We start from the raw sequence: 24,862 nt of genomic DNA on the forward strand, positions 1-24,862 counted from the left end.
CTTTTTTATTGTGGAGTAATTTTCCACTGTATTTGGAGTAATATTGTATTAAGTGTGTAAGGATCTTTTTAGAACAAGGGATTTTCTGAAGCCTTTTTATTCAGCCTTACTGTTTTTAAAAATACTTTTACCCAGTCATGAAAGTTGACATAGTTTTATCAACACAGATGCTCATTAAATTGGGCTGCCTCTAAAATAACTCAAGCCATGGGCAAGTCAGAATTTTAATAAATATGGAAATTCTATTTTAATATTAGTTCCACTTCAGTTTGCTGTTCTTAACTCTTCTGTATAGTCCTTTGAAGTCCAACTGGAATTTTTTGAGACTTACTTTGTGGCCTTGCATATATGGCCCATCCTGATGAATATAGTGGATTTGAAAAGAATGTATATTCTGCATTTTAGTTTTTTTTTTTTTAGTATACATTGATTTAGGTAAGGATGGTTGATTATATTGTTCAAGTCTTCTATGTTATTACTGGATTTTTCCCCTACCTTTGCCATTCCAAAAGAGGGTTGAAAAGGAAGAACAAATGACAGGTGGGACAAACAAAAAGGACAGGACTGTACACTTACATCTAACCATATCAACAATTACATCAAATACGAATGACTTAATTTATGTAATTCTTCTTTAATTTTGTTGGGTTCTGCCGTATGTATTTGGAAGTTCTGTTATTAGTTGCAAAAATATTTGTGATTGTTACGACTTCGTGATGAATTGACTCATCGTTATAAACATCTCTTCCTGGTGATACTTCTTTGTTGAAAGCTATTTTTCTTATATTAATATAGTCACTCCTGCTTTATTAGGCTTACTATATATATATGATACTTCATTTTTCATCCTTTTACTTTATATTTCTTTATATTTAAAGTACATATCTATTAACTGCATATAGTTAGGTTTGTCTTTTTTTTTTTTTTTTTCTTTTTTCTTTTTAGCCAGTCTGATAATCTCTGGCTTTCAATAGTGTTCATTCTGTTTATATTTAATGTAATTATTTATATGATTGAATTTAAATCTACCATCTTACCATTTGATTTCTATTTCTCCCATCTGTTTATTGTCCCACCATTACTGCCCTACTTTTGGATTGACGATTTTCTTAGTATTCCATTTCACTAACCCAATTGGCTTTTTACTTACATCTCTGTAGTTTGTAATTTTAATGGATTATATCATATATTCTTAGCATAGCCTACCATGAATTAGTATTAAGAAGTTTACCCCCTTCTTTCCTTTGAGCCAATAAGATTTGGATAGCTAGGATCTACTCTGTATCCCAAAAAGATATAGAAATGTGTATCTCATGTATTATGGTTCCCTTTACTCAAGAGCTGAATTCCCTCCAGTTTCTACCAGCTTGTGTTTGCTCTCCAGTTTCTTCAAAACTGTTTTTATATTTTATCCAGTGTTTTGTATTGCTATTTGTGGGAAGGTTTGTCCAATAAAGTCTATTCCACATTATCAGAAGTGAAATTGCCATTTTGTCATTTTTAATGATGTACCAAGCACTCTTCTGAATCTATTACCTAACACAAAAACTTGACAGTAACCTTTATTCATCTATATAACTCTTCTTCTCAGTCTATCCCCTCTATCGCCCGATATCCCTGACTTGAGTTATCCACCATCCTGAATTTCATGTTGCCATTTCTTCTTTTCTTTTTGTCTAGTTATGTTGAATCTGTATGTATTTCTAAAATCTATTTATATTTGTAATGTTTTAACTTAAAAAATTTTGCTGAATTTATTGGAGACTTATAATTTACTATTATACTATATAGATTTAATCATACTACACATACATTACTTTGGTTTGTTTTGACAGCTGTATGTAATTCCATTGTGTAAATATACCAGTTTATTCATCTCCTCTTGCGTTGGACATTTGGTTTGTGTCCACATTTTCAGTCCTATGAACATTTTTGTATGTTCATGATTATGTACTTCGGAGTAAATATTGTTAGATTGAAAATTAATGCATTTAATTGTAGATGATAATGCCAAACTGTTATTCATAAAGTTGTTAAGCCATTTCACATTCCCACCGCCATTCCGTAAGAGACTCTGTGAGGCTACATTTTCTGTAATACTTGGCAGTGTCAGTTTGTTGTTGTTTTTTTTAACCAGTTGACTGGGTATAAAACGGTATCACATTGTTTGTCTAAAATTCCTTGTACTAATGACATTAAGCCTCTTCCTATGTTTATTAGCTGAAGGTGTATTCTGTTATACGTCTGTTCGAGTCAACCCTGCTTCCTTTTTTTAATTGATGTGTAGAAATTCTATACTTTAAATACCATTGAACTAGACCATCTATTCATGACTACTTTTCTTTTTAATTTTTTTTTTAACATTTATATATTTTTGAGAGACAGAGACAGAATGCGAATGGGGGAGGGGCAGAGAGAGAGGGAGACACAGAATCTGAAGCAGGCTCCAGGCTCTGAGCTGGCAGCACAGAACCCAATGCGGGGCTTGAAACCCATGAACTGTGAGATTACGACCTGAGCTGAAGTTGGACGCTTAACCGACTGAACCACCCAGGAGCCCCTATACGTGACTACTTTTAATTTGTTAAAGACGTCTTTGGCATTTGCATCCATCATTCTCTCAGACTACCCTATTTAATTTGCAAACCTTTCCATTTTTCCTGCTCCATTTTTCCCTTTTATCACATACTACATTTGCAATGTTGTATACATTTTTATTAGCTATTTTACATGTAGTAGTAGGCTGCTACTACATGTTAAGTATAGAGGTTGAGAATAAGCATTTATAAATATTTATTGAAGATAAACAAATAATTATTGCTTTATTTAGGCCTTTTGGGAGAATTTACATGGGTGCTTAGTCTAGTATCTGAAGTGCATTAATTAATATTGGAAATCACATAGTCTTGACTTTTTCTTGTTAATAATCAAATTTTTTTGCCAAGATAATTTCAGTTATATTTTTTCACAGGTAAAAGAATGAGTAGATTATGGCATAATTTCAGCATAAACCTATTTTTCAGATAGACTCAGATAAACAGAAATTTAATATGTATTATATTATATAAGACCTAGACTAAAACCTGGTCTTTGCTCTATATTGGCTGTGTTTCTGTTGCAAAAATCAACAGACATCTTTGATATTATCTATCTAATGGAGACAAGTTTATTCATTTCATAGAGTTGTTGTCATGATTAAGGATTATGAGTAATTTATGTAAATGTATAGGGACCACTGTAGGCACTCAGTACATGGTAGCTGTTGTTGTATTACAAAATCCCAGTAGGTGTGTGCAAGTGTGTTTAGTGTATATGCTAATAAACTCTTCTCGTAGGCACGTCTTACGGTAAATCCTTATACGGGGGAGGGGTGGGGGTGGGGGACCAAAATTGGAAGAGCAGAAATTGGGTGGCGCTGGTGCAGGGAGAAAAAAATCTGTCCACTGAGCATTGCTGATGGCCCCTCAGGAAGTTTCCATCAGTATCTTCAATGCTTTTCACAGAGACTTAGAGCTCTGTAGAGTATAGCATGGAAACCATTCTACTGGCTGTTAAACACCTTGAGTGCAAGAACTGAAACTTCCTTATTTTATTACCTAATGGAGCATGTGCTCTCGCAGGACGGTAGACGGTGGGCCACAGCATGTTAAGCGAGCCAGGTCATTCAGCTCTGCCATTTCAGAAGCTCTCTCTCCGTGTTTGACATCTAGGTGGGGTTGCAATTTGAAGTTGAGTTACCATACCCTCCAGGAAGCACGTGTCACGTAAAGGATGTAATGGCGACATCATTGCTTTTTCAGCTCTAGGTTGGAATTTGCCCTTGACAGATAACAACATGATGAGTGATGCAAGTGACATGCTGGCTGCGGCGCTGGAGCAGATGGACGGGATTATAGCAGGTAATCTTCGTCCTCTGAAAGGTGGCGTCACCACATTGACTCTGCGCTCTTGGCTTTTTCATTACAACACTTTTATTCCCTTTCCACTGGTTTATTTTCATGTATTGGCTGCCTTTAGATTCCACATAGTTGCATCTTGGTCCCTCTTCTCCATTTTATACATTTTATTTTAAAATGCCAAATTCCATTTCCATCCTAGGTTTCTGACTCAAGGATAAAGAAACAGCATCTCATGTGATTTTTGTGCAGGTAGTCTGTGGACCACACTTTGGGGGATACTGCTGTACCCTGTATCCACGGATGTTCTGATCTGTTCCCTGATCACTTTCCCACCAATGACTCTCACTTTGTATTTGCTTTCTCAGTTCTCTGCTAAGCTTCAGGTCTCTAACTGCCAACCAGGTACTCCTTTGAAATAGCCTATATGCATATCCGTGTCATCATGTACAACTTTGAGCTCGTTATCTTTCCTCAGAAGCCCCTCTGGTAGTCTTTATCTTGTCTAATTTCATAACCTTCCATCCACACAGTTTCCTAAATAGAAATTTAAGTCATTCTAGACCTTTGTCCCTCATTGTCCCTATTTAAGTCAAGTTCTATCCATTCTACCTCCTTTCTGCCGTTCCCTTTTATCCTCTCTAAAACCTGTCTTGTCTGTGCTTACCACTGTCTGGCTTTATCCAAGTAACCCTCACACTTGATGTTCTTGAGGCTCTTGCTTTCTCGCTCTAGTCCGTCATTCTCTGGACCACCAGAATGTCCTTTATGAAACACACATCTGGTTGTATTACTCCCTTGTTAAGAACCTTCAGCAATACTCTATTATGGAGATGGAGCAAAAACAGTGTAGACCATTGCCTCCTTGTTTTCTCTTCATGACCAAGGAGACTGACTAGCAGGTGAACCTTTTCAGTCCCTTGTGGTCTTCCAGGGGTAGTGGCTACCTAAGGTCTCATGTCACATTTTGTATTTTGTCACAGGAGAAATACATTTATGTATTTAGGAACTTAGTGTAATGAAGAGAAGGTTGAATGGACAAGTGGGTAGGTAGGTCAGGGTCAAGGTGGAATTTGGCTTCTACCGCTTCTCAGTTCGAGCTGTCTTGGCCCCTGTTGCTTACTTTTCTGGACATAAATTTGACCCTGCTCTGTTTTAGCGGTTCAGAGAAACCAAATGTGTTTTCTTGTCAGAGGGTCTTCTCTTGAGGGAAGTGGCAGGTCACACTTTGGCCTCCTTTGTATATCCCGGAGACCAGATTTCATGTTGACCTCCTTTGTAGATTAGACTACATCTTGAATAGTGTATTCAGTGCTTGGAATATCAGTTTCAAAGAGGTTATTGGTGAACCTTACCTAGAGGAGGAGGTGACCACGAAGGTAAAGAGTTTGACAGTCACATCTGGCAAGGAAGGAACTGGTTAAGTTTAACCTAGAAAAGTATATTCTTGCTCAGGGCATGATATATACTGTCAAACAGTTGAAGGACTGATAGATGTCTTTCTCTGTCACAATTTCAAAAAATATAATGAGAACCATTTGTAAACTGTTACCAGAGGTTATAACCTTATACTCTTAGTAGAACTCAAGTCAAGAGAAGTGGTATTTCTAGGACAGTAGTTGAGGCTTTGTATTTTACATACTCCACTAGATGAATGTGTTTGTACCTTAGCCCTGGCAGGGCTTGAGGACCAACATTAGCGTTCTTAAGAAAATCAGATTTCCCAGGTCCTACCTCACAGTGAGTCCGTCAAGTAGCTTTGTGGGTAGAACCTGGTTAATGTTCTCAAATTAACATCGGTAGTTCTCCTCCTCAGGTAGGAGGGAGGGGGGAGATAAGACTACAAATATTTGAGGAGTTTTTCTAAATATGCATCTCTCCCCCAGCCCCGCCTGTTTTGTGATGGAGACTTAACAGAATGGAGGGTCAGTGTGGGCACATCTGTTTTTAATAATATTAATCAGGTGATCCTAATGCTTAAAACTGCTGGAATAGGACTTTTTAATGCTTTCCTGTTCCTCCATTTCCCTGACAGACTCTCCTCAATGTATATTTTTCTGGATTCTCTTCTCAGCCTTACATGGTTCTGGAGGAGATTGATTCAGAGGGTTATGTGAAGCATTTAGCAGTGGGCCTAGCATATCAATGGTTGCCATTATTGTGGTTCAACGCAGGTTTGGGTCCAAATCATTTGGTCCAGTATTAAGCAATGTTGGTGGGATGGACTAACTGAAAGAGAATTCCTCTCCCTACCGTTGGAATTGATCAAGCTGTATAGCCATTGGAGAGAGAATTTACACATTGGTTCACAGTTTTCTTCCAATTAGAAGACCTTCAGATTAATATGGTGATAGCCTAAATATAGTAATTATTGATACTTAAGTATAAAGCTAGTATGTATAGTTGATAGACCAGGAAATAAAAATCAAAGAGATGAAGAGGATATATATGCATGCTTTCAGAATGGGCTGTGGGTTCGTTATGGGGTTTTTAAGTAGTAGAGTGCTTTCCCTTATAAGTAATAGGAAACAAAAATGGCTGTAAAACTTTTTTAAGCTGATATTAGCAAGAGTATTTGATGTTAGGTTGCAAACAAAATCATGGGGGAAAATGTTTATACACACAGGCTCATGCATTTATACACAAATGTATATATGTAATTCATTGAACTCCCCCAAAGTGTAAATTCTGGTAAATTAACTGGGAGCTGGCCCTGTTACATTTGACATTATGCTATGCAATTTCCACCTCAATGTGCAACTTCTCTGCAGGGAATTTCAAGACTTTAGGAAACTTAAAATTTATATTTTCAGCTGATCTGCTACCTTCTTAGCAGAAGGTACCTTATTTCCATGAGGTCAGCACATCCTTCACCAAAGCCCATCACATTCTTACCATACTACACAATTGGCCTCTCTATTAGGTATTTGATGATTGATATTTACCATCAATTATATGGTTTTATTTTTGTACCAAGAATCTATGACTTGGAAAGATTTTCATGACTGAATTATTTTCTTTTTCTTGTTGCTTGTTTTGATTATTCCTCACTGTGACCTGACTTGCTTTGGTCTATTATCTAAACCCTGTTTAGATAAATCCTGTTGCTCTCTGTGATTTTTTTTTTTTTTTAACCTAGGTTCTAAGGCCTTGGAATATTCCAATGGAATTTTTGATTGCCAGTCTCCCACCTCCCCGTTCATGGGAAGCCTGCGAGCTCTGCACCTTGTAGAAGACCTGCGTGGGTTGTTAGAGATGATGGACACAGATGAGAAGGAAGGTTTGAGGTGCCAGATCCCAGATTCAACAGCGGAAACACTCGTCGAATGGCTTCAGAGTCAAATGGTAGGTGTCTGCACGTTACAAGTCCCATGCTGTGAGTCTTTTGTTGCTTATTTCAAAATTTAGAACATAAAATAGTGGATTCGAACACGAAAAAAAAAAGTATAGGGCAGCAGGTTTGCTGTGGTTTTATCCCTTAATGGATCCTAATTCTCTTTAAGGGTAATTTTTTAAAAAGTACTGTTAGTGTACATTTCACGGGTCCCAGGAGTTCACCTCCTGATTTTGCCCATAAATGTGGGCTAGCTTTCAAATTTTGCTTGGATGACGTGCCGTGGCCTAAAACAAAGAGTCCTATAAGGGAAAAAACCTTGCGTGTGATAGATGCTTTCTCAGTAATAATGGGAAGTTCACTGTTAAAGGACCCAGTAGCAGCAGTTCTAAATAGGAAGTAGGGTGCATAGACGCCTCCAAAAGCAGCCGAGCTCTGTAGCAGTATTTGATATGAAGTGCCATCTAGTGGTGTGAGGTGGTCATTTCAGTGCTTGTGCTCGAGTTAAACTGTAGAATTGGACTTTAAATGGTGCTCTTATTCATTTGAACAATGAGGCCTCTTTCTAGGCATCCGTCTCAAAAGCTGGTGGTGTGGCCGACGTGCCCTTTCCCTGAACACAATGGTAAATACCATGGTGTTAATATGTGTTGAACAAATAAAACCTAAAGAATACCGCTAAAAATACTCAAAGGAGAAGACAAGAAATGTGTTCATTTTGTAGGTTATACACTTAAAAATGGTAAAAATGATACATTTTATGTGTGTATTGTACTACAACCAAAAATAAAGACATTAATAGGGTGATAAAATTGGGGGTTGGATGGTATTTTGGCATTTACAGATGCTGGTGCTGGAGACCACAGATCTGAATTTTTATTTTGGCTCTGACCCTTAGAAGCTTGTATGATTTGGGGAAATTTTTTTTAAGCTGTTTGTGTCAGTTTCCTCATTTGTAAAATGAGGGAATGATAGTTTCTGCCACATAGGGTTGTGAGTCCCTTGAATTAATTTATGAGTGCTTGTCAGTGAACCTGGTGGATGATTAGTCAAAAAAGGTAATACCGCGGAGTGGATTGTAGGGAGTAGAGGGAAAACCACGGGGTCCCTTTGCAAAGAGGCCAAGAGAGGGTTGGCTCCAATTACTAGGGGAGTTAGGTTACACATTACTCATACATAATTCACTTTTTTTGGGGGGGGGGGCGGGGAGAGGGAGAGAGAGAGAGAAAGTGAGTGAGCGAGAGGGGGAGGGGCAGAGAGGAGGCAGAATCCGCAGCAGGCTCTAGGCTCTGAGCTGTCAGCACAGAGCCTGTTGTGGGGCTCGAACTCATGAATGGTAAGATCCTGACCTGAGCCAAAGTTGGATGCTTAACCAACTGAGCCACCTAGGCACCCCTGTGGTTCACTTTTTTGACAGAAGTACAGACATCTCTCTGACAGAAGTATAGACTGTGGAGAAGCTTCCACAATATTTTAGAAGCACTTATTACTGGTTACATAATTAAGATTTCATTTAGGTTTAATGATAGCCAACTTGGGAGTCCACATACTGAAGAGTAATACTAATGTTCTCAGTGCAACTGGGCATTGGCACTTCTAATTATTACTTTGCCTGGGCCAGGGAGACCCCCTGGTTTCCTGTAGGATGCTGGTTATTCCTTCTCTGCTAATTTCTACCACCTATTTAATTGTTTCATATGATCAGAAGCTGGATAAGAAAAAAGAGAAAATAGTAACACTAGTAGTTTGTTACTGATGAAGGGATGTTAAATCCATAAGAATGAATTTGTTTCAAGAAAATAGCTATAGCTGTAGCCTTCTAAGCATGAAAAATTTTCTTTTAAGACTCAGAAGTTCCTCTCTGTGGTAAAAAACAAATCTATTGAATACGCCGTGTTTGTTCAATTACTGAGGTAGAATTCTCTGTTTTGATTGTGAAACATTATCACGTTAATACAAATATTGATGGAGAATGACATGCTTTATCAAGCTCCAAGTTTAAGAGGGCAAACAGAAAAAATATGTCGAACTGTTTGAGCCAAGCAATTAGTTTCTGTTTACTTTAGGTCTAACTCAGTGAGCTGCCGAGAGAATTCTTATAGTGCTTTCTCCTCTCCAACACAGTTGAGGATCGTGACCTTGATCAGGTCATGCAGTCCCAAAAGTGTCCGGTTATTTGACAGTTTTAATAGGAGGCGTTCTCAAAATCAGCAGAAATTACAAAAATGTAGTTTTCAACAAAGCTAGTGAAAATGTGGCTGGCAGAACTCCAAGTCAGGCGTCGTGGCCCATGAGGTAAGTCAGGAAAAGTGCACTTTCTCTGACCTGAGAAATCACCGCAGTACGTTTCTGTCTTAATCCTACATTTAAAAAAAGGCAGTATTAATTCTGAGTGTGCCTTTTAAGAAAATTTGTGTAACCGGTTTCAGAAAAATAGAAACACTCGTGGGGGTACCTGGGTGGCTCAGTCGTTTAAGGCTCTGACTCTTGGTTTCGGCTCAGGTCATGATCTCCTAGTTTCGTGAGTCTCGAGCCCCACGTTGGTCTCTGTGCTGGAGGTGGCGCGGAGCCTGCTTGGGATTGTCTCCCTCTTTCTCTTTCTCTTTCTCTCTCTCTCTCTCTCTCTGCCCTTCCCCCACTCACACTGTTTCTGTCTCAAAATGAATTAAAAAAAAATAAAAGAAGTAAATAAAAACACACATTATTTAAAGAGTTCAGATGTGGGGCATGTTCTGTCCAGGGCTGCTGGCTATTCTCCCCAGGTTCCTGATGCTCAGCTCCGTGACCCATTGCAACGCTGCCATCCTTGGATCCCCCGCTGCTCTCTGGCCAGCTTGTCTTTTCATGTGTGCCTCTGGGGGATGTTTTTTCAAGCCTTGGTAAACAAGGTACATTCAGATTGTATTCGGTACATGGTCACAATTCTCTGAGTTATGCAGCATCTCGCTGAGACATCCTAGCTAAAGTTAAAGCTGCTCTTCCGCTCTGGTCCCAGGCTTCTGATAAACTCCCATGAAAAGTGTCCACAGGCACAGGAAAGCAAGTGGACCGAGTCAGCAGAATTCTTGAAGGAAGCCAGTGCAGTGTGATAAGTGCGAGATGCACTTTGAATGAAAACCCTGGCCACCGATGTTGGTTAGGATTGAATGGAAAGAGACTTGTCTGTTATTTCATGAAAGTGAGCAAAGAAAGAGGAAGTGGCAAGGAGAATAGGGACAGTATTTTTTCTTCATCTCGTGTTAGCCCTTCTCAAAGTAGAAGATTCTCTTGCTGTATCTGCATCCGGTCACATAGCTGGCTTTCAGCAAATGTTGAATAAATGAATGAATAATGTTGAATGAATGAATGAATAATTCTTCTACTAGAATAGGAGCTGGGCCTTAGCTTCTAGGCCTTCATCTTCTATTCTTCATCCTTCTGTAACTCAGAGGGCTTTGGCATATTCTTGGGACCGGGATAATGTAGTCTCCACATAAACCCCTCTCCCTACTTTGAGCATAGGGGTGCACATGAAAACAAAGTGAGGAAGGGCCAGTGCCCGTCTTCCCTACTCAAGTGAGGTGTCTGAAAGAATCTTTCAGAAGACACTAAAGAAATCCATCTCACTCACCCTGTGCTGGCCGTGGCTGCACAAATAAGGAGCTGTGCATGCATTAGCTGCATCGTGGGCTAGCCAGTGTATCTTGGCACTTGATATTTTGGCAACAGAGATACCCAGATACTTCAAGGGAGGCTCCCTCCAGATGTTTCTAATGAGAACAGCAGATGAAAGCGCTTGGCATCTGCTGTTCTTGCAAGTATTTGAGATGTAGCTCTGTTTTTGGAGTCGTGGATCTTAGAAGCTGGCCTACCGCTGTGGTTCGTCTCACCCCAGAGCACTCGATTTTGCTCCAGCTGGCTGTCTAGTTAAGAAGATGTTTTGTCTCTGGAAGACAAGTACTGAGAAAATTAAAACGTAGAAGTGAAAGCCGTAGTCTGATTTTTGACCACATCTGCAGTCTTGGAAAGTACAGAGTGTATTCAGGCTTATTCTGAGCTTCTGTCTTTGATGAACTTCCTGACAACACTGAGTAAACTGATGTCTTTCCTGGAAGAGGGTCATGATTGGGCTTTTTGGGTGTGATGAAGTGTATATGAGATTGATTTCTCCCTTTGGTTTCCTTTTTGAGCAGAGATGAGATTTTGGAATAGAGGGCTTTCCGAAGAGGTTGTCCCTATTGCCTTGGCATCATATTTCCTTTTTAGAGCCACAACAGAATCTTCAGAGGGAAAAATAGATGGAATGTTTCAAGACTGACCAAGTCAGAGGTACAGTAGATAGTAAAAGGGGCACCAGCCAACCAGACGGGATGCTCCAGTGGCCCCGAATGGCAGTGGTGTTGCCCCGAGATAATTACAGCACAAGGATGAAGCCTCACCACCCTCATTCCATCATACTTGGTGAGAGGAAAGGGAGCAGAGTCCTGCAGCCTGGTGGCATGATTTCTAACGTTGTTGATATCATATTCTTTGATTCTATGGACGGTAGTGTGGGAGATGCCTTCTTGTGCTGTTGAACCCCGGTGAAACGTTGACTGTGATGTTCATGGCTTTCACGTCTTTCTCAGTCTATTCTACGAGAGTGTCTAGTAGAGAGCAGGCAATGAATGTATGCATGCAGCAGTAGAGAATGTCTGCATGTAACTGATTAGGAGGCATGAGGCCCTTGTGTGAGATGTTTCCTTTGGTAGCTGGAGATAACATTTAATTAGAAGAGCTTTAGTGGGTTGTGCCTTCCTTTTTCTTTCTTGATCCTGAATTTTTTTTTAAATGTTTATTTTTGAGTGAGAGAGAGAGAGAGAGAGAGAGAGAGAGAGAGAGAGAGAGAGGGAGGGGCAGAAAGAGGGAGACAGAGGATCCGAAGTAGGTTCCAGGCTCTGTACTGACAGCAGAGAGCCTGATACGGGGCTTGAACCCATGAACTGTGAGATCATGACCTGAGCTGAAGTCGACGCTCGACTGAATGAGCCACCTAGGTACTCTTTGATACTGAATTTTTAAAAATGTAATCATGAAATAAAAAACTGTATGGCAGTTTTTAAAACTAATTTTCAAAGTAAGTATGTTGACCTCGATGGATAGTATGTATATGTTGGAGGGGGGCTGCTGCGTGTGTGTATGTTATAGTACTAATCTATTTCTTCACATTTGTTGTCCTTATAAAGTAGAGCCGATGTTCTTTTCCCCATTTTAATTTAGCTACTCCCCGTTGTGTTTTGGGAATGTTATATTCAAAATGAATTCTGTGCTACAACGTAAGTAACTATAATTGTGGCAAATCACTACTTGCGTGTTGATTTTGGATTTAGACAGGACAACAGAGCTTAGGAAAGAACAAAGCAAAATGAAGTTTGGGGAGAAAAGGGAGACAACTGTAGACTAATGCAAACCAACAGAACTAAGAAAATCAAAGGAAAACACAGTATGATGCTTTCAGAAAAATAATGGGCAAAATGTTCTTGTCTACTTTGAAATAATACCTGTTGGTACTGTGTGATGGGCATATAAAGTTTCATCATGCTAGTCTCTATTTTTATATATATATTGAGAATTTTGTATAATAAAACATTTTTTGAAAGGGAGGCACATGAGACAAGATGCTAACATTTATTATATCTTTATACTTGATTGTGTGTATATTTGATAATTAAAAGGAAATTAGGGGTGCCTGGGTGGCTCAGTCAGTTCAGTGTCTGACTCTTGATTTCAGCTCAGATCATGATCTTATGATCTCAGGTCTGTGAGTTTGAGCCCCACATTGGACTCTGAGCCGACAGCACGGGCCTGCTTGGGATTCTCTCTCTGCCCCTCCCCTGCTTGTGCTCTGTCTCCTTCTCACTCACTCAAAATAAATAAACTTTTTTAAAAAAGGAAATTAATACTAGAAAGAAGAACTCCTATTTAGGTGGTGATGGGTGAGGTATTTTGTGACTCTAATGTTATTTGTAGCACCTGCCATGTGAATTCAGGCAATTCATATTCCCAGGTGTGGTTCCTGACTAACTCTAAGATCTCATAATTCCGTAAGAAATAGAACTTTTCAGACATTTTCCCCTCATCATGCCAGGAAAATCTGGCAAACACCATGAGTTCCTTGATTAAAGTATCCTTATTACAGTCCCGCTGGATCCCTTGCCCTTCCCTCCCGAGTGTCCCACACCCACCTCCACATGCACTGCTAGCTGGATATGGTATTGAAACCCCCACGTTGATTCCAAGTTTGACTTAAACTTTCTGGTGGACTAAATGTAGTCAGTAAAGGGTTGCATCATGAGTTAAAGTAGAAAGAGTTATTCTGAAGGCATCTCTGGGATTTTGAGTAAGGCAATATGGGCTGGTGTTCAATGCTCTGGATGCCCAATTGACTCAACAGGAGTTTATACTAAATATGTTTTTAATTATATGCTACATTTTTTTTAATTTTTAAAAAATGTTTTATTATATGCTAACTAATTTGGATGTAAATTTTAAGAAATAAAAAAATTTAGGGGCGCCTGGGTGGCGCAGTCGGTTAAGCGTCCGACTTCAGCCAGGTCACGATCTCGCGGTCAGTGGGTTCGAGCCCCGCGTCAGGCTCTGGGCTGATGGCTCAGAGCCTGGAGCCTGTTTCCGATTCTGTGTCTCCCTCTCTCTCTGCCCCTCCCCCGTTCATGCTCTGTCTCTCTCTGTCCCAAAAAAAATAAATAAACGTTGAAAAAAAAAAAAAAGAAATAAAATTTAAAGAAATGTTTTATTATTTACTTTTTGAGAGAGGGAGAGAGAGTATGAGCAGGGGAGGGGCAGAGAGAGAGGGAGACACAGAACCCGAAGCAGGCTCCAGGCTCTGAGCTGTCAGCACAGAGCCCAATGTGGGGCTCAAACTCATGAACCATGAGATCATGACCTGAGCCAAAGTCAGATGCTTAACTGACTGAGCTACCCAGGTGCCCCATGTGCTCATGATTTTATAAGAATCTTGGGAGAATCAAAAGAAATGTATGACATTTTTGCACTGAGGGACTGTTAGGAAGAATAAGTGACCAGCTGTCATAAAATCACTAATAAACTATCCATGGCAGAATATGATGAAAAGCTAAATTGTGAAGGACAAGACCAGACACAGAAGGGAAGCCTGTGGAGGGGGAGAAGAGAATATGGCACAATATGAGGGGGTAGGAACTGGATTGGTAGGAACTTTGAAAGATGGATTTGTAGAGGCAAAAAGGAATGGGGAGGTGAGTAGAGTGGTGGACACAAAGCCTTGGGGTAGATGTTGGAGAAGGAGAATGGAAGATAGTTCATTGAGAGGAAGAAATTGAGAATGGTAAGGATAGAGGTGATCATTGTGAGTCTCAGAGAAGCAGGAAATTAAGGTTCCAAAGTATACGTGGAATAATGAGCTTTTTTTAAAAAATTTTTTAAAAATGTTTATTTTTGAGAGAGAGAGAGAGAGTGAACACGTGCATGAGTGGGGGAGGGGCAGAGAGAGGGAGACACAGAATATGAAGCAGGCTCGAGGCTCTGAGCTCTTACCACAGAACCTGACATGGGGCTCGAACCCACAAACCGTGAGATCATGACCTGAGCCGAAGTCAGATGTTTAACCAAATGAGCCACCTAAGTGCCCCAATGATGAGCTTTTAGAAGGAGTTAAGACTCAATTCCCCCAAGATTGGCAGGGGGAAAGAAAGGAAAGATGTTGGAGGCAGTATATACATTATGCTTTGGAGAACACATTACATAAGGGGGTTCATGCAAGATAGTCTCAATTACTAAAGTCCAGTAAAAAGGCTCTGGGAACACCTCCTAAACATGGTAGGAAGAGACAATACAGACTTGAAGTTGACCATGGAGGACATACCAGGTTGTAGGGAAACATGAATGAAAGACTTGCTGAGATGTAAGAAAGCCAAGTTAAAACCAAGCGTTCATTCATCTTTCATTCATCGGATGTTTATCGAACACCCCTCATTGTTCATTCAGCTCATTTGGTTCGTACTCATTGTATGTCAGATGCAAAGACAGACATACTCACAAAGAATGCAGTTTGTTGGAAGAGAGGGACGTATGTGTAGCCAAGTATAACCTAGTCCATTCAGTATGATGCCTGCTGTGGTGAGGGTTCATCCGGATGTTGTAACTGGCATGTGAGTGAACAGGTAATTCAAGGAAGGCTTGACAGACAAAGCTCTAATTGAACTGGACTTTAAAGAATGAGGAAAGATGAGGAAAGGGTGGGAAATACTGTCCATGCAGAAGGAACAGAATTAGTGTGTGAGAGAGCATGCCATGTTTGGCTTTTGAGTGGTCTGGTAGGCAGAGCATGAGAGTCGGAGGGAAAAAAGAGGTGGTAGGATATTTGCCCAATGCAATTTACCTCTAACATTTATAAGGCAAAGGTAACAAAATTGGCAGAAATATAAATAAATGTGTGAACAAAATAGACCTTTACCTACTTGAATAGATCAACACAGGACTTTAAAATTATGCAACTACTCCATTGGTGGCTCTTAACTTTTGCTTCATTTTGCTATAGTGACTTTTAATGTTTTTTTTTTTTTTTGATTACTCAAACATTATGAACACTCATAAATATCAGTAGTCTTGAGAAGTGTGAGTGTTCCTTGTGAGTCAATTTTTAGTAATTTAATTTTTTTTAAGTTTATTTATTTTGAGAGAGAGGGAGAGGGAGAGAGGGAGGAGTGGGAGAGGGGCAGAGAGGGAAAGAGAATCCCAAGCAGTCTCCGCTGCCAGTGCAGAGCCTGATGCAGGACTCAGTCCCACAAACTGGGGGATCATGACCTGAGCCGAAATTAAGAGTCGCTTAACCAACTGAGCCACCCAGGTGCCCCTAGTATTGTGATTTTAAGATAATTTTGTGATGCTGATTTTGGAACTTCTCCTTTCCATATCATATGTAGTAGCTTCACAAAACATTTGTAGGACTTGCTATAGAAACACTTCTAATCTTTCTATAATTTCCTTCAGTCAGAAGGAATAATGACTTTTGCTTTTTGTCCTCATTGAACAGAAACCTTTTTTTTTTTTTTTTTTTGTCCATCTAATGAAATGTATCAGTTTATAAAGATTTGCTTGCGTGGGGCTTTAAAAGCAGTTGCCTGCTAGTGTTCATAATCAGAACGAGGAATTTAAAGCTATACAGGGCCAGTCTGAGTACTTCCTTAGATTGAGGACATGTATTATATACATCCTGGCTCTTTTCCAAAAAATGTCCTCAAGAAATTACATAAATTTTGGGGCACCTGAGTGGCTCAGTCACTTAAGCATCTGACTCTTGATTTTGTCTCAGGTCATGATCTTGGGGTTTGTGAGATTGAGCCCTGTGTTGGGCGCCTCACTGACAGTATGGAGCCCACCGAGGATTCTCTCTCTCTGCCCCTCCCCTGCTCACGTGCATGCACACACGCATGTGCTCTCTCTCTCAAAATAAGTAAACGCTAAAAAAAAAAAGTTACATAAATTTCATTTTCACGGTGGTCCCCATGGTTGAAAGTCTTCCAGGCTATTCCATCTGACTCTTCATAGTACTTGTAATTTAATTCTGGGTCCTTCAGTTTACAATATGAACAGAATTATGCTGTGGTAATTGTGCAGGTATGTGGTCCAGCAGCTGATATTAAAAATTTTATCCATTCTAAATACACATTGTAGGCTTATTAAATTAGCTTCTGATTCTTTAGTTGCCTCATGGGAAATATATCCAGTGCATCTAAGTTTTTAGAAGCAACATCTTGAAATTTCGTTTTTTATGAAAGCTCCTCTGTGTGTGTGTGTGTGTGTGTGTGTGTGTGTGTGTGTGTGTGTGTGTGTGTTCTCCTCAACAGATGGCTTTTGTTACCCCCACAATTTGTACTGGAAACTACATTATTTGGGAAGGTAGAATAATAGTACCAATTAATTCTGGAAAATAATGGATGTCACATTAGCCGGGTCCCGGGTGGTTAGGCTGTAGTTTGTATTTTCTCTGATTCTAAATCTGAAGTTATTTGCTTTTTTGATTGAACTCTGGATGGCCCCATCTAACCAATTTGAGCTCCAGTGGCTTTTCTTTCTGTTGTACTTCAATGAGGAATTAAGAAATTCTATTGGGATTACATATTATATGGTTATGAGGTATTTAAATGAGATAACAAGGGACATACCACATATACTGTATTTCAAAATGATGTTTTTATGTTGTCTGTTCTCTGCAAGCCTTTTCATGTGCCTCTTTAATGACTTTCATATATGAGACTGGTGAGAAAAAAAATGTGACTTGCTTCCCCAATCTATACTTCCTTTGGCATTTATGCCACGCATAAACATCTGAATCTGATAAGAAAAGACATGGGTGCCAGAGGGAGGGGAAGACAGTGAGCACTAATCTAAGCAGAGCCCTGGGCCAAGTGCTCTGGTTGTAGGATGCCCATTTACAGGCTCTGGCAGGAGCTGGGCATCATTGTAGGACCAAGCAATCTCACAAGAAGTTAATGAAGTCAGGATGGAAATTGGTGAGTTGCTGATGAGGATGGCTAGTCAGTGCTGCCAGGGAAAGTCACGGTGGACTGACTGCAAAGCTTGCAGGGGAAGAAAGAAAGGTTTCAAAGACAGAGGGAAGACTAGCCCTGTGATTTGGACGTGAGTAGCAGGGAAGAAGCTTGTGTGAGCTGTCCCCGCTGCCTCCCATGTAAAGCAGGCATTTACAGTCCTGGATTTGGAATTTGGGGGGAGGAGAGGGGAAGAACAGAAGGGTGTCCCAGGAAATTCCCACTGTCTCCACCCAGAATTAGTGGCACTGAGCATTCGGGGGGAAATAGGGGTTTTGTGCCTGATCACACACATGTGAAGCTTTGCATGATTTGGGTGTGTATCCACCTGCCAGTAAATATTAGTAGCCACCACCCCTCTTAGGTCATGATTTTCTGCTTGATGAGAAGTTGTCTAGTTTGGTGTTAACATGCCTAAATGCCTGACATGCCTGTTTTACCTATTTTAAGCTAAATGAACCAAGTTGCAATCTCATATTTTCTGTTAATGACAGCAACAGCTGTGCCCAAGTCCATTCAGGTTCCTTGGATTAAAAACATATGCAATTTTGTTTGCCCACAGCAGTTTAGTTTTAAAGAGAGTTGAGCCTTACACACGTTATTTTATTTTATTTTATTTTTCAGACAAATGGACACCTGCCTGGGAATGGAGAGGTGTATCAAGAAAGGCTAGCCCGTTTAGAAAATGATAAAGAATCTCTCGTTCTTCAGGCAAGTGATTTTAAAATGTTCTTCTTTCTTCATGATGTATTTACAAAGACCATTTTAAATTGGGATGGTGTATTCAGATGCTTACAGGAGCCAGACTGCTACCAGAAGTAAGTGCATAGGCCATCTGATGAACACAACAGGGAGAGGTGTGTACTGTGGGAGAACAGGGTTTGCCTACCTAGTCTAGAGTGACCTAGAATCCACCTTGGCTCCTCTGATGGCAGGCACGGTGTCATCTAAACTGATTTTCTGATCTGATCTGTCATCTTATTTGATCTGATTTTTTAAATATACAGCAGATATTATAACTTCATATATACTATATATATTCATAAATATGCATATTTCTCATTTGGAATATGTTTAATTTTTCAATTTTAAAAATGATACCATGAGACAAACAAAACATAAAGTGAGTAGTGGAGTCTGGTTTATTAGCCAAATTTGAGTTCTTTTCTTTGTAGTGTTTTAAATGCTTGACAAAAAAAAAATATATATATATATACCCATATATATATATATATATATCCATATATATATATATACACATATATATACATACATATATGTGTGTATATATATATACATATATACATACATATATGTGTGTATATATATATACATATATATGTATATATTTTTGGTATTGAGCTAAATGATTTGCAGTGTATTTACTAGGCTGGTGATTGTTGGGGAAAGACTCAGATTTTCAATAACCACTGAAGATAAAAGACTAATCCAGTATCTCCTTATGGATCTTTGAGTTACATCCTAGATTGGAACACATATGTAGACAATGTGATCATGAAAGATCTCATGGAATTTGAGTTCTGTGGATCCTTTTCTTTATTCTTCGTGAAGTACCAAACCTGAATAGTCCTTCTCTTTCAGACATTAACTTCATTGTCTATCTTAATTTCTAGTATTATTTCCCTCTTCCACCCCACCCCCCGAAAAAGATGATTTGTTAACATGCCCTCTCGCATAAAATGAAATGATTTTAACCTATGAATATAAGGTATCGCACATTCCCAATCACCCCAACCTCCTTAAAAATTGGAGTCCTCAGATCAACAAGCATCTGAAGTAGGAGTGTAAAGGACCGCTGTCTTACAAATTCACAGGTTTTTCCTTTACAACCAAATGAGTAGTGACATCATTCCAGTTTTTTTTCTATTTAGAGAAATAAAGTTTGCAGTGGGACCCACATTCTTCCTAATCCATTGCAGTATTTTGCTCTCAATACAGGTAAGTGTGTTAACAGACCAGGTAGAGGCTCAGGGAGAGAAGATTCGAGATTTGGAGTTTTGTCTTGAAGAGCACAGGGAGAAGCTGAACGCCACAGAAGAAATGCTGCAGCAGGTAATGTACAGAAGCTGGCACCAAGGTGCGATTTTCTTGCTCAACTATTTGAAATGCTACATTTACGTGTGGTGTTCACTCTGATGCAGCAGTAAATCTCATGACTCACTTAGACCGGCATAGTTTAAGCAAAAACCTAGAGTAGCGGGGTCTTAAAACTTCACGTAATTACAGTCTGGAATAAAATACTGATAGGATTGTAGATAATTTTAATGTTCTTCTTTATGCTTTCATATGGTTTCCTAACGCCCATCCATGAGCATATAGTGCATGATTAGGAAAAAAGGTAAGTACCTTTAACTGAAAACAAAACAAAACAAAACACCCAAAAAACCAACTTGTAATTTATGTACACATACAGACACACACACACACACACACACACACACACACACACAGTGCTCATATTTGAGAGGACCTATAATATGTATAGGGTACACTCTGACACCCTGGAAGGAGACTGTTTTGGTTTGAGTCTTATCTCTGCCATTTCCCTGAGGAGAGTTCTTAATCTCTCTGTTCCTCACCCTCCTTATTTGTTGAATGAGGATAATTCATGAGTTACCTTTAGGAGCTTTTACTTCATAAGGTTGTTTTGAGGATCGAACCACTTAAAACATGTCAGAACGGTGCCTGTTGCTTAGCAAACATGTCGTCATCGGTGTTATAATCAGGCTTGGCAGCATTTAAGGCTTATGATATATATGTATGTATGTATCTGTGTAATGTATGTCTCCCCAATAAGCCGGTGTGTGTTTAGTTCTGCTCAATGAAAGTTAAAGCAAATAATTTTTTCAAATTTTATCTATTTAGTAATTAATCTTTCCCAACTGGATAGTTAACCACTTCACAGTTGTGAGACATATCCATATGTGACCACTGAGAATAAAACAACTTTTGAATGTATCTCTTAAATTCTAATAGGAGCTTCTGAGTAGGACATCCTTAGAGACTCAGAAGTTGGATCTGATGGCTGAAATCTCTAACTTGAAGCTAAAACTGACGGCTGTAGAGAAGGACAGATTGGACTATGAAGACAGGTTCAGAGACACAGAGGTAAGTGATACCCCCTCTCTTTATATACAGATAGGTACGTGTGTGTGTGTGTGTGTGTATCTCATACACATATCTCTAGAGCAAGTGGAAATTCCTTGTAGGTGTGAGGCAAGACAGTTAATTACTATATGCTCTCACTCATCCATGCTTCTTTTTTAGAATTAACTTTAAGTACATTGACTTTTTATCACTAAATGCTAAATGGCAATATTTGTTGTGAGAGTTTTGATATTAAATATTAATCCTTTCACTAGTCTTTAGGAATACTTTTGCCTTCATGATATTTGGAGCTTCTGTCTATTCATCTGTCTGTCCATCCTTCTGTCCATCCATAGTGGTTTTCTTTGTTGTGGAAATAATGGGTTTAAGTGTACCATTTTACTGAAAGCTATTAAGTTTATTCATTTATTATTTCTGAGAGAGGAAGGAAGGGAGGGAGAGAGAGGGAGGGAAAATGAACACAAGTGGGGGATGGATAGAGAGAGAGGGAGACACAGAATCTGAAGCAGGCTCCAGGCCCTGGGCTGCCAGCACAGAGCCTGATGCGGGCCATGAACTCACGAACCATGAGATCATGACCTGAGCCGAAGTCAAACATTTAACCGACTGAGCCACCCAGGTGCCCTTAAAAGCTATTATTAAGTTACACTGATTGTTTATTATATAAGTAAGTCTTTAAATATGTATAGAAAACATGCTTTCATTATATAATCATAAAAAAACAGATTTTTTGAGTTTATTTAGTTTGGCCTTCTACTTTGGGTCTATTCCGCACACAAATCATTCCAATTAAATAAAGCTCACTAAACTTTAGTGAAACTTGGGATAGATTCTATAGCTTGAAGTACTCATTTTTGTGGTTAAACCTGCTTTGTTTTTTGTACTATTTTATTAATCTGGCTCTTTTATTTGCTTATTTGTTGTTGGGGAAAGAGCATATCCATTTGAAATTTATTTATTTGACAAAAGGGGGCTCCTGGGTGGCTCAGTGGGTTAAGTGTCTGACTTCAGGTCATGATCTCGCAGTTGCTGAGTTCGAGCTCTGCGTGGCGCTCTGTGCTGACAGCTCAGAGCCTGGAGCCTCCTTTCGATTCTGTGTCTCCCTCTCTCTGCCCCTACCCGCTCAGGCTCTGTCTCTGTCTCTCAAAAGTAAACATTAAAAAAAAAAAAAGAAAAGAAATATGAAGAGCTGCAGGACTTCCTTCTCTCCTAGGGCCATCTCTTTTTTCACAAATTTTTTTTCCTTGGTTGGAGTATGGAGAGTTGTCATACTGGATTAGAAAGTGGGTACCAAGAAGGAGAGAGGAGAAGAAATCATTTAAGTTCTTTTCCCCCTCTATTTTCATTTCAAACATTTATTTCCAGCCAACTACATACCATCATAATATGAAGTACATTATGTATATTAGCCACTGTATGAAAGCCCTACATAGATTTGATGTCATGAGATTTACTCCATTGCTATTTTCAAAATTAAATTTTCTGTGAAAGGTGGAACTATAATGAAAAGTCTTGACGTGTGTGTTACTTCCTCAGCAGCAAAAGGAAATCCCTAAGCTGGTTCATGTTTTAATCTTCTGAAGCTCCTGGTTGGTCACCTATATGAGCATGTTTCTCACTTGATTGAGACTGGGGCTCTTAAAACAGATTTCTCCAAAGTTGTCACTTTTGTGCTTTCTTCGAAAATCTATTTGGAGAGGCACCTGACGTGTGATGACAAAATCACTTGGCTTATGATTGAAAGTGCATGACGAGCACCTGGATGGCTCAGTCAGTTGAGCGGTTCGACTTTGGCTCAGGTCATGATCTCACGGTTCATGATTTCGAGTCCTGATTGGGCTTTCTGCTGTCAGCCCAGAGCCTGCTTTGGGTCCTCTGTCTCCCTCTCTCTCTGCCCCTCCCCAGTTTGCTCTCTCTCTCTCTCTCTCAAAAAAAAAAAATATTAAAAAAAAAAATCTGTTTGGATATTTTCCTCTTCCTTTCTGTCATTCCCTGACCCCAGCTGCTACATAACATGACAGAATCCAGTCAGCAGGTAGACTACGTACAGAGGAGCTAACTCCAGGACAGGGAAAGAAGTTAGAGTGTTTAGGGATCAAGAGTTGGTGTTTTCCATTGTATTCTTAAAATTTAGGGGGAGTCTTAACTTTCATGACTGGTTAATTGGATCTGAGATGTTAACTGAACACTAGGACTTAAATAGAAGCGGACATGTCACGATTTTTTTTTAAGACTCTAGAGCATTATTTACATCTGAGTTTGTCTACTTTTTTTTATTTTTAATAAATTTTTTTTCCTGGCACCTCCCTGCTTCACTCATGCACTGTTTTTTAATTTTTTTAATGTTTTTTTTTATTTTTGAGAGAGAGAGAGAGAGAGCATGAGCGCAGAAGGGGCAGAGAGAGAGGGAGACACAGAATCCGAAGCAGCTCCAGGCTCTGAGCTGTCAGCACAGAGCCCGATGTGGGGCTCGAACCCATGAACCGTGAGATCATGACCTAAGCTGAAGACAGACCTCCAACAGACTGAGCCATCCGGGAGCCTCTCATGCACTTTCAATCATAAGCAAAGTGATTTTGTCATCACACTTTCAGTAAACTCAATCCCTGATAACTTTCTAATAAATATTCAACACTATTGGCAAAATATATAGCTCATATATACCCAGAGATTATAAGAAGTGTGATAAACTTTGTAACATATTAATTAAAATAGCCCTCAGAATTAAAGCTGACTTGCATATGTTAATTTTCATAGTATTGTTCCCTTAATAAAAATAAAATGTTTTGGGGTGGTTCAGTTGGTAGAGCATGCTACTCTTGATCTTAGGGTCATGAGTTCACGCCCCACATTGGGGGTGGGGAGGAGCCTCCTTAAAATAAAAACAAATTTCCATGGCTGTCTCATGAATCCAAAATTCTTAAACTTTGTTTTAGAATTTTAGATTATTTGGAGATTAATTTCTAAGAAAATATTGGAGTGGGGAAGAAGTGTAGGCACTTCCAAAAGATTAGGGGTAAAAGTCTTGAAACCTTGGAATATTGAGGACTTGCCTGTCCCAGGAATGGCTGATAGGAGATGCTTAGCATTATTCAACAGTGCCCCCTTCTGGTAAGAGTGCAGATGTCAGAAACTGAGCTTCTATGGAGCCCAAAGAGTTTCTCCGAAAGGGAAAAAGGGAGATTTTCTTTTTAAAAAGAACCGAAATTCTGATAAGAAATTAGTTGGAAATAATTTGTATTCCAGTTTTTAAAGTTTTATATTAAGGAACTATTTCCAGATTTTCCAGCTTGGGTTATTACAGTTCATGTTGGAGATTTATATTTATACCAACAGTGTTGCCTCAAAGTATACTTGGGTAGGGTTTTTTTTAAATAGAAAAATGACCTTGATTTATAATTGTTTTCTTCAGTTCTTTTTCTTTGCAAATTGTCACTATTTCTAGAGGTAAAATAAAACAATACCAAATAGGAATTCAAAGCTCTTTAACTATGAGAAAGTGGAAAGATATACATAAAAAAGATGAAGGAAAATCACTAAGAATTCATATTATGCAAGGATGATTAATAAATGGGAGAAACTGACATTTTCCTTAAACATGACTCTTGAATGTGTAGATAAAGAATCACAAGCAAAATGTTATTAAATGATGTCACACAGTTCACAACCTCATTGATAAAAGGAGAAAATAGATATCCTCTTATTGAAATATTGTATTAATAATTGAAATAATAACTAATGAGTAGTTATTGTGTAATAATGCTAAGTAATACTCTCCCCCATTTTACAAGAAACCACGTCCAATTTAAAAGCCTGTGGGTTTTCTGGAAAGTGTATTTCCTTGTGGCATCCCTTTCCCTATGTGTGAATCATTACACATAGAAGTTTAGAATAACCCCTCGTTAAGAAAGTTTTATCTCTTTTAGCATTGTTCTATT

At 39.1% G+C, this 24,862-nt stretch overlaps 1 protein-coding gene and 1 long non-coding RNA gene across 17 annotated transcripts in view; both read left to right on the forward strand.

The window, feature by feature from the left end:
• The window catches only part of PPFIBP1 (PPFIA binding protein 1), a 171,675-nt gene that overhangs the window by 105,699 nt on the left and 41,114 nt on the right, over positions 1–24,862 (forward strand). For all 16 annotated transcript variants that reach the window (XM_053226074.1, XM_015065218.3, XM_015065216.3 and 13 more), the window contains 5 exons: positions 3,801–3,899; positions 7,036–7,241; positions 18,420–18,506; positions 19,755–19,868; positions 20,793–20,924. In XM_053226074.1, the coding sequence (XP_053082049.1) occupies positions 3,836–3,899; positions 7,036–7,241; positions 18,420–18,506; positions 19,755–19,868; positions 20,793–20,924 (603 nt within the window). In that variant the 5' untranslated portion in view covers positions 3,801–3,835. The remainder of the gene's footprint in view (positions 1–3,800; positions 3,900–7,035; positions 7,242–18,419; positions 18,507–19,754; positions 19,869–20,792; positions 20,925–24,862) is intronic.
• Positions 8,495–13,111, forward strand: LOC128316376 (uncharacterized). Its single transcript, XR_008300194.1, has 2 exons — positions 8,495–12,053; positions 12,097–13,111. It is a non-coding gene; the product is annotated as an uncharacterized LOC128316376 (long non-coding RNA).

Source organism: Acinonyx jubatus, chromosome B4, assembly GCF_027475565.1.
Source record: "Acinonyx jubatus isolate Ajub_Pintada_27869175 chromosome B4, VMU_Ajub_asm_v1.0, whole genome shotgun sequence".
Lineage (NCBI taxonomy): Eukaryota > Metazoa > Chordata > Mammalia > Carnivora > Felidae > Acinonyx > Acinonyx jubatus.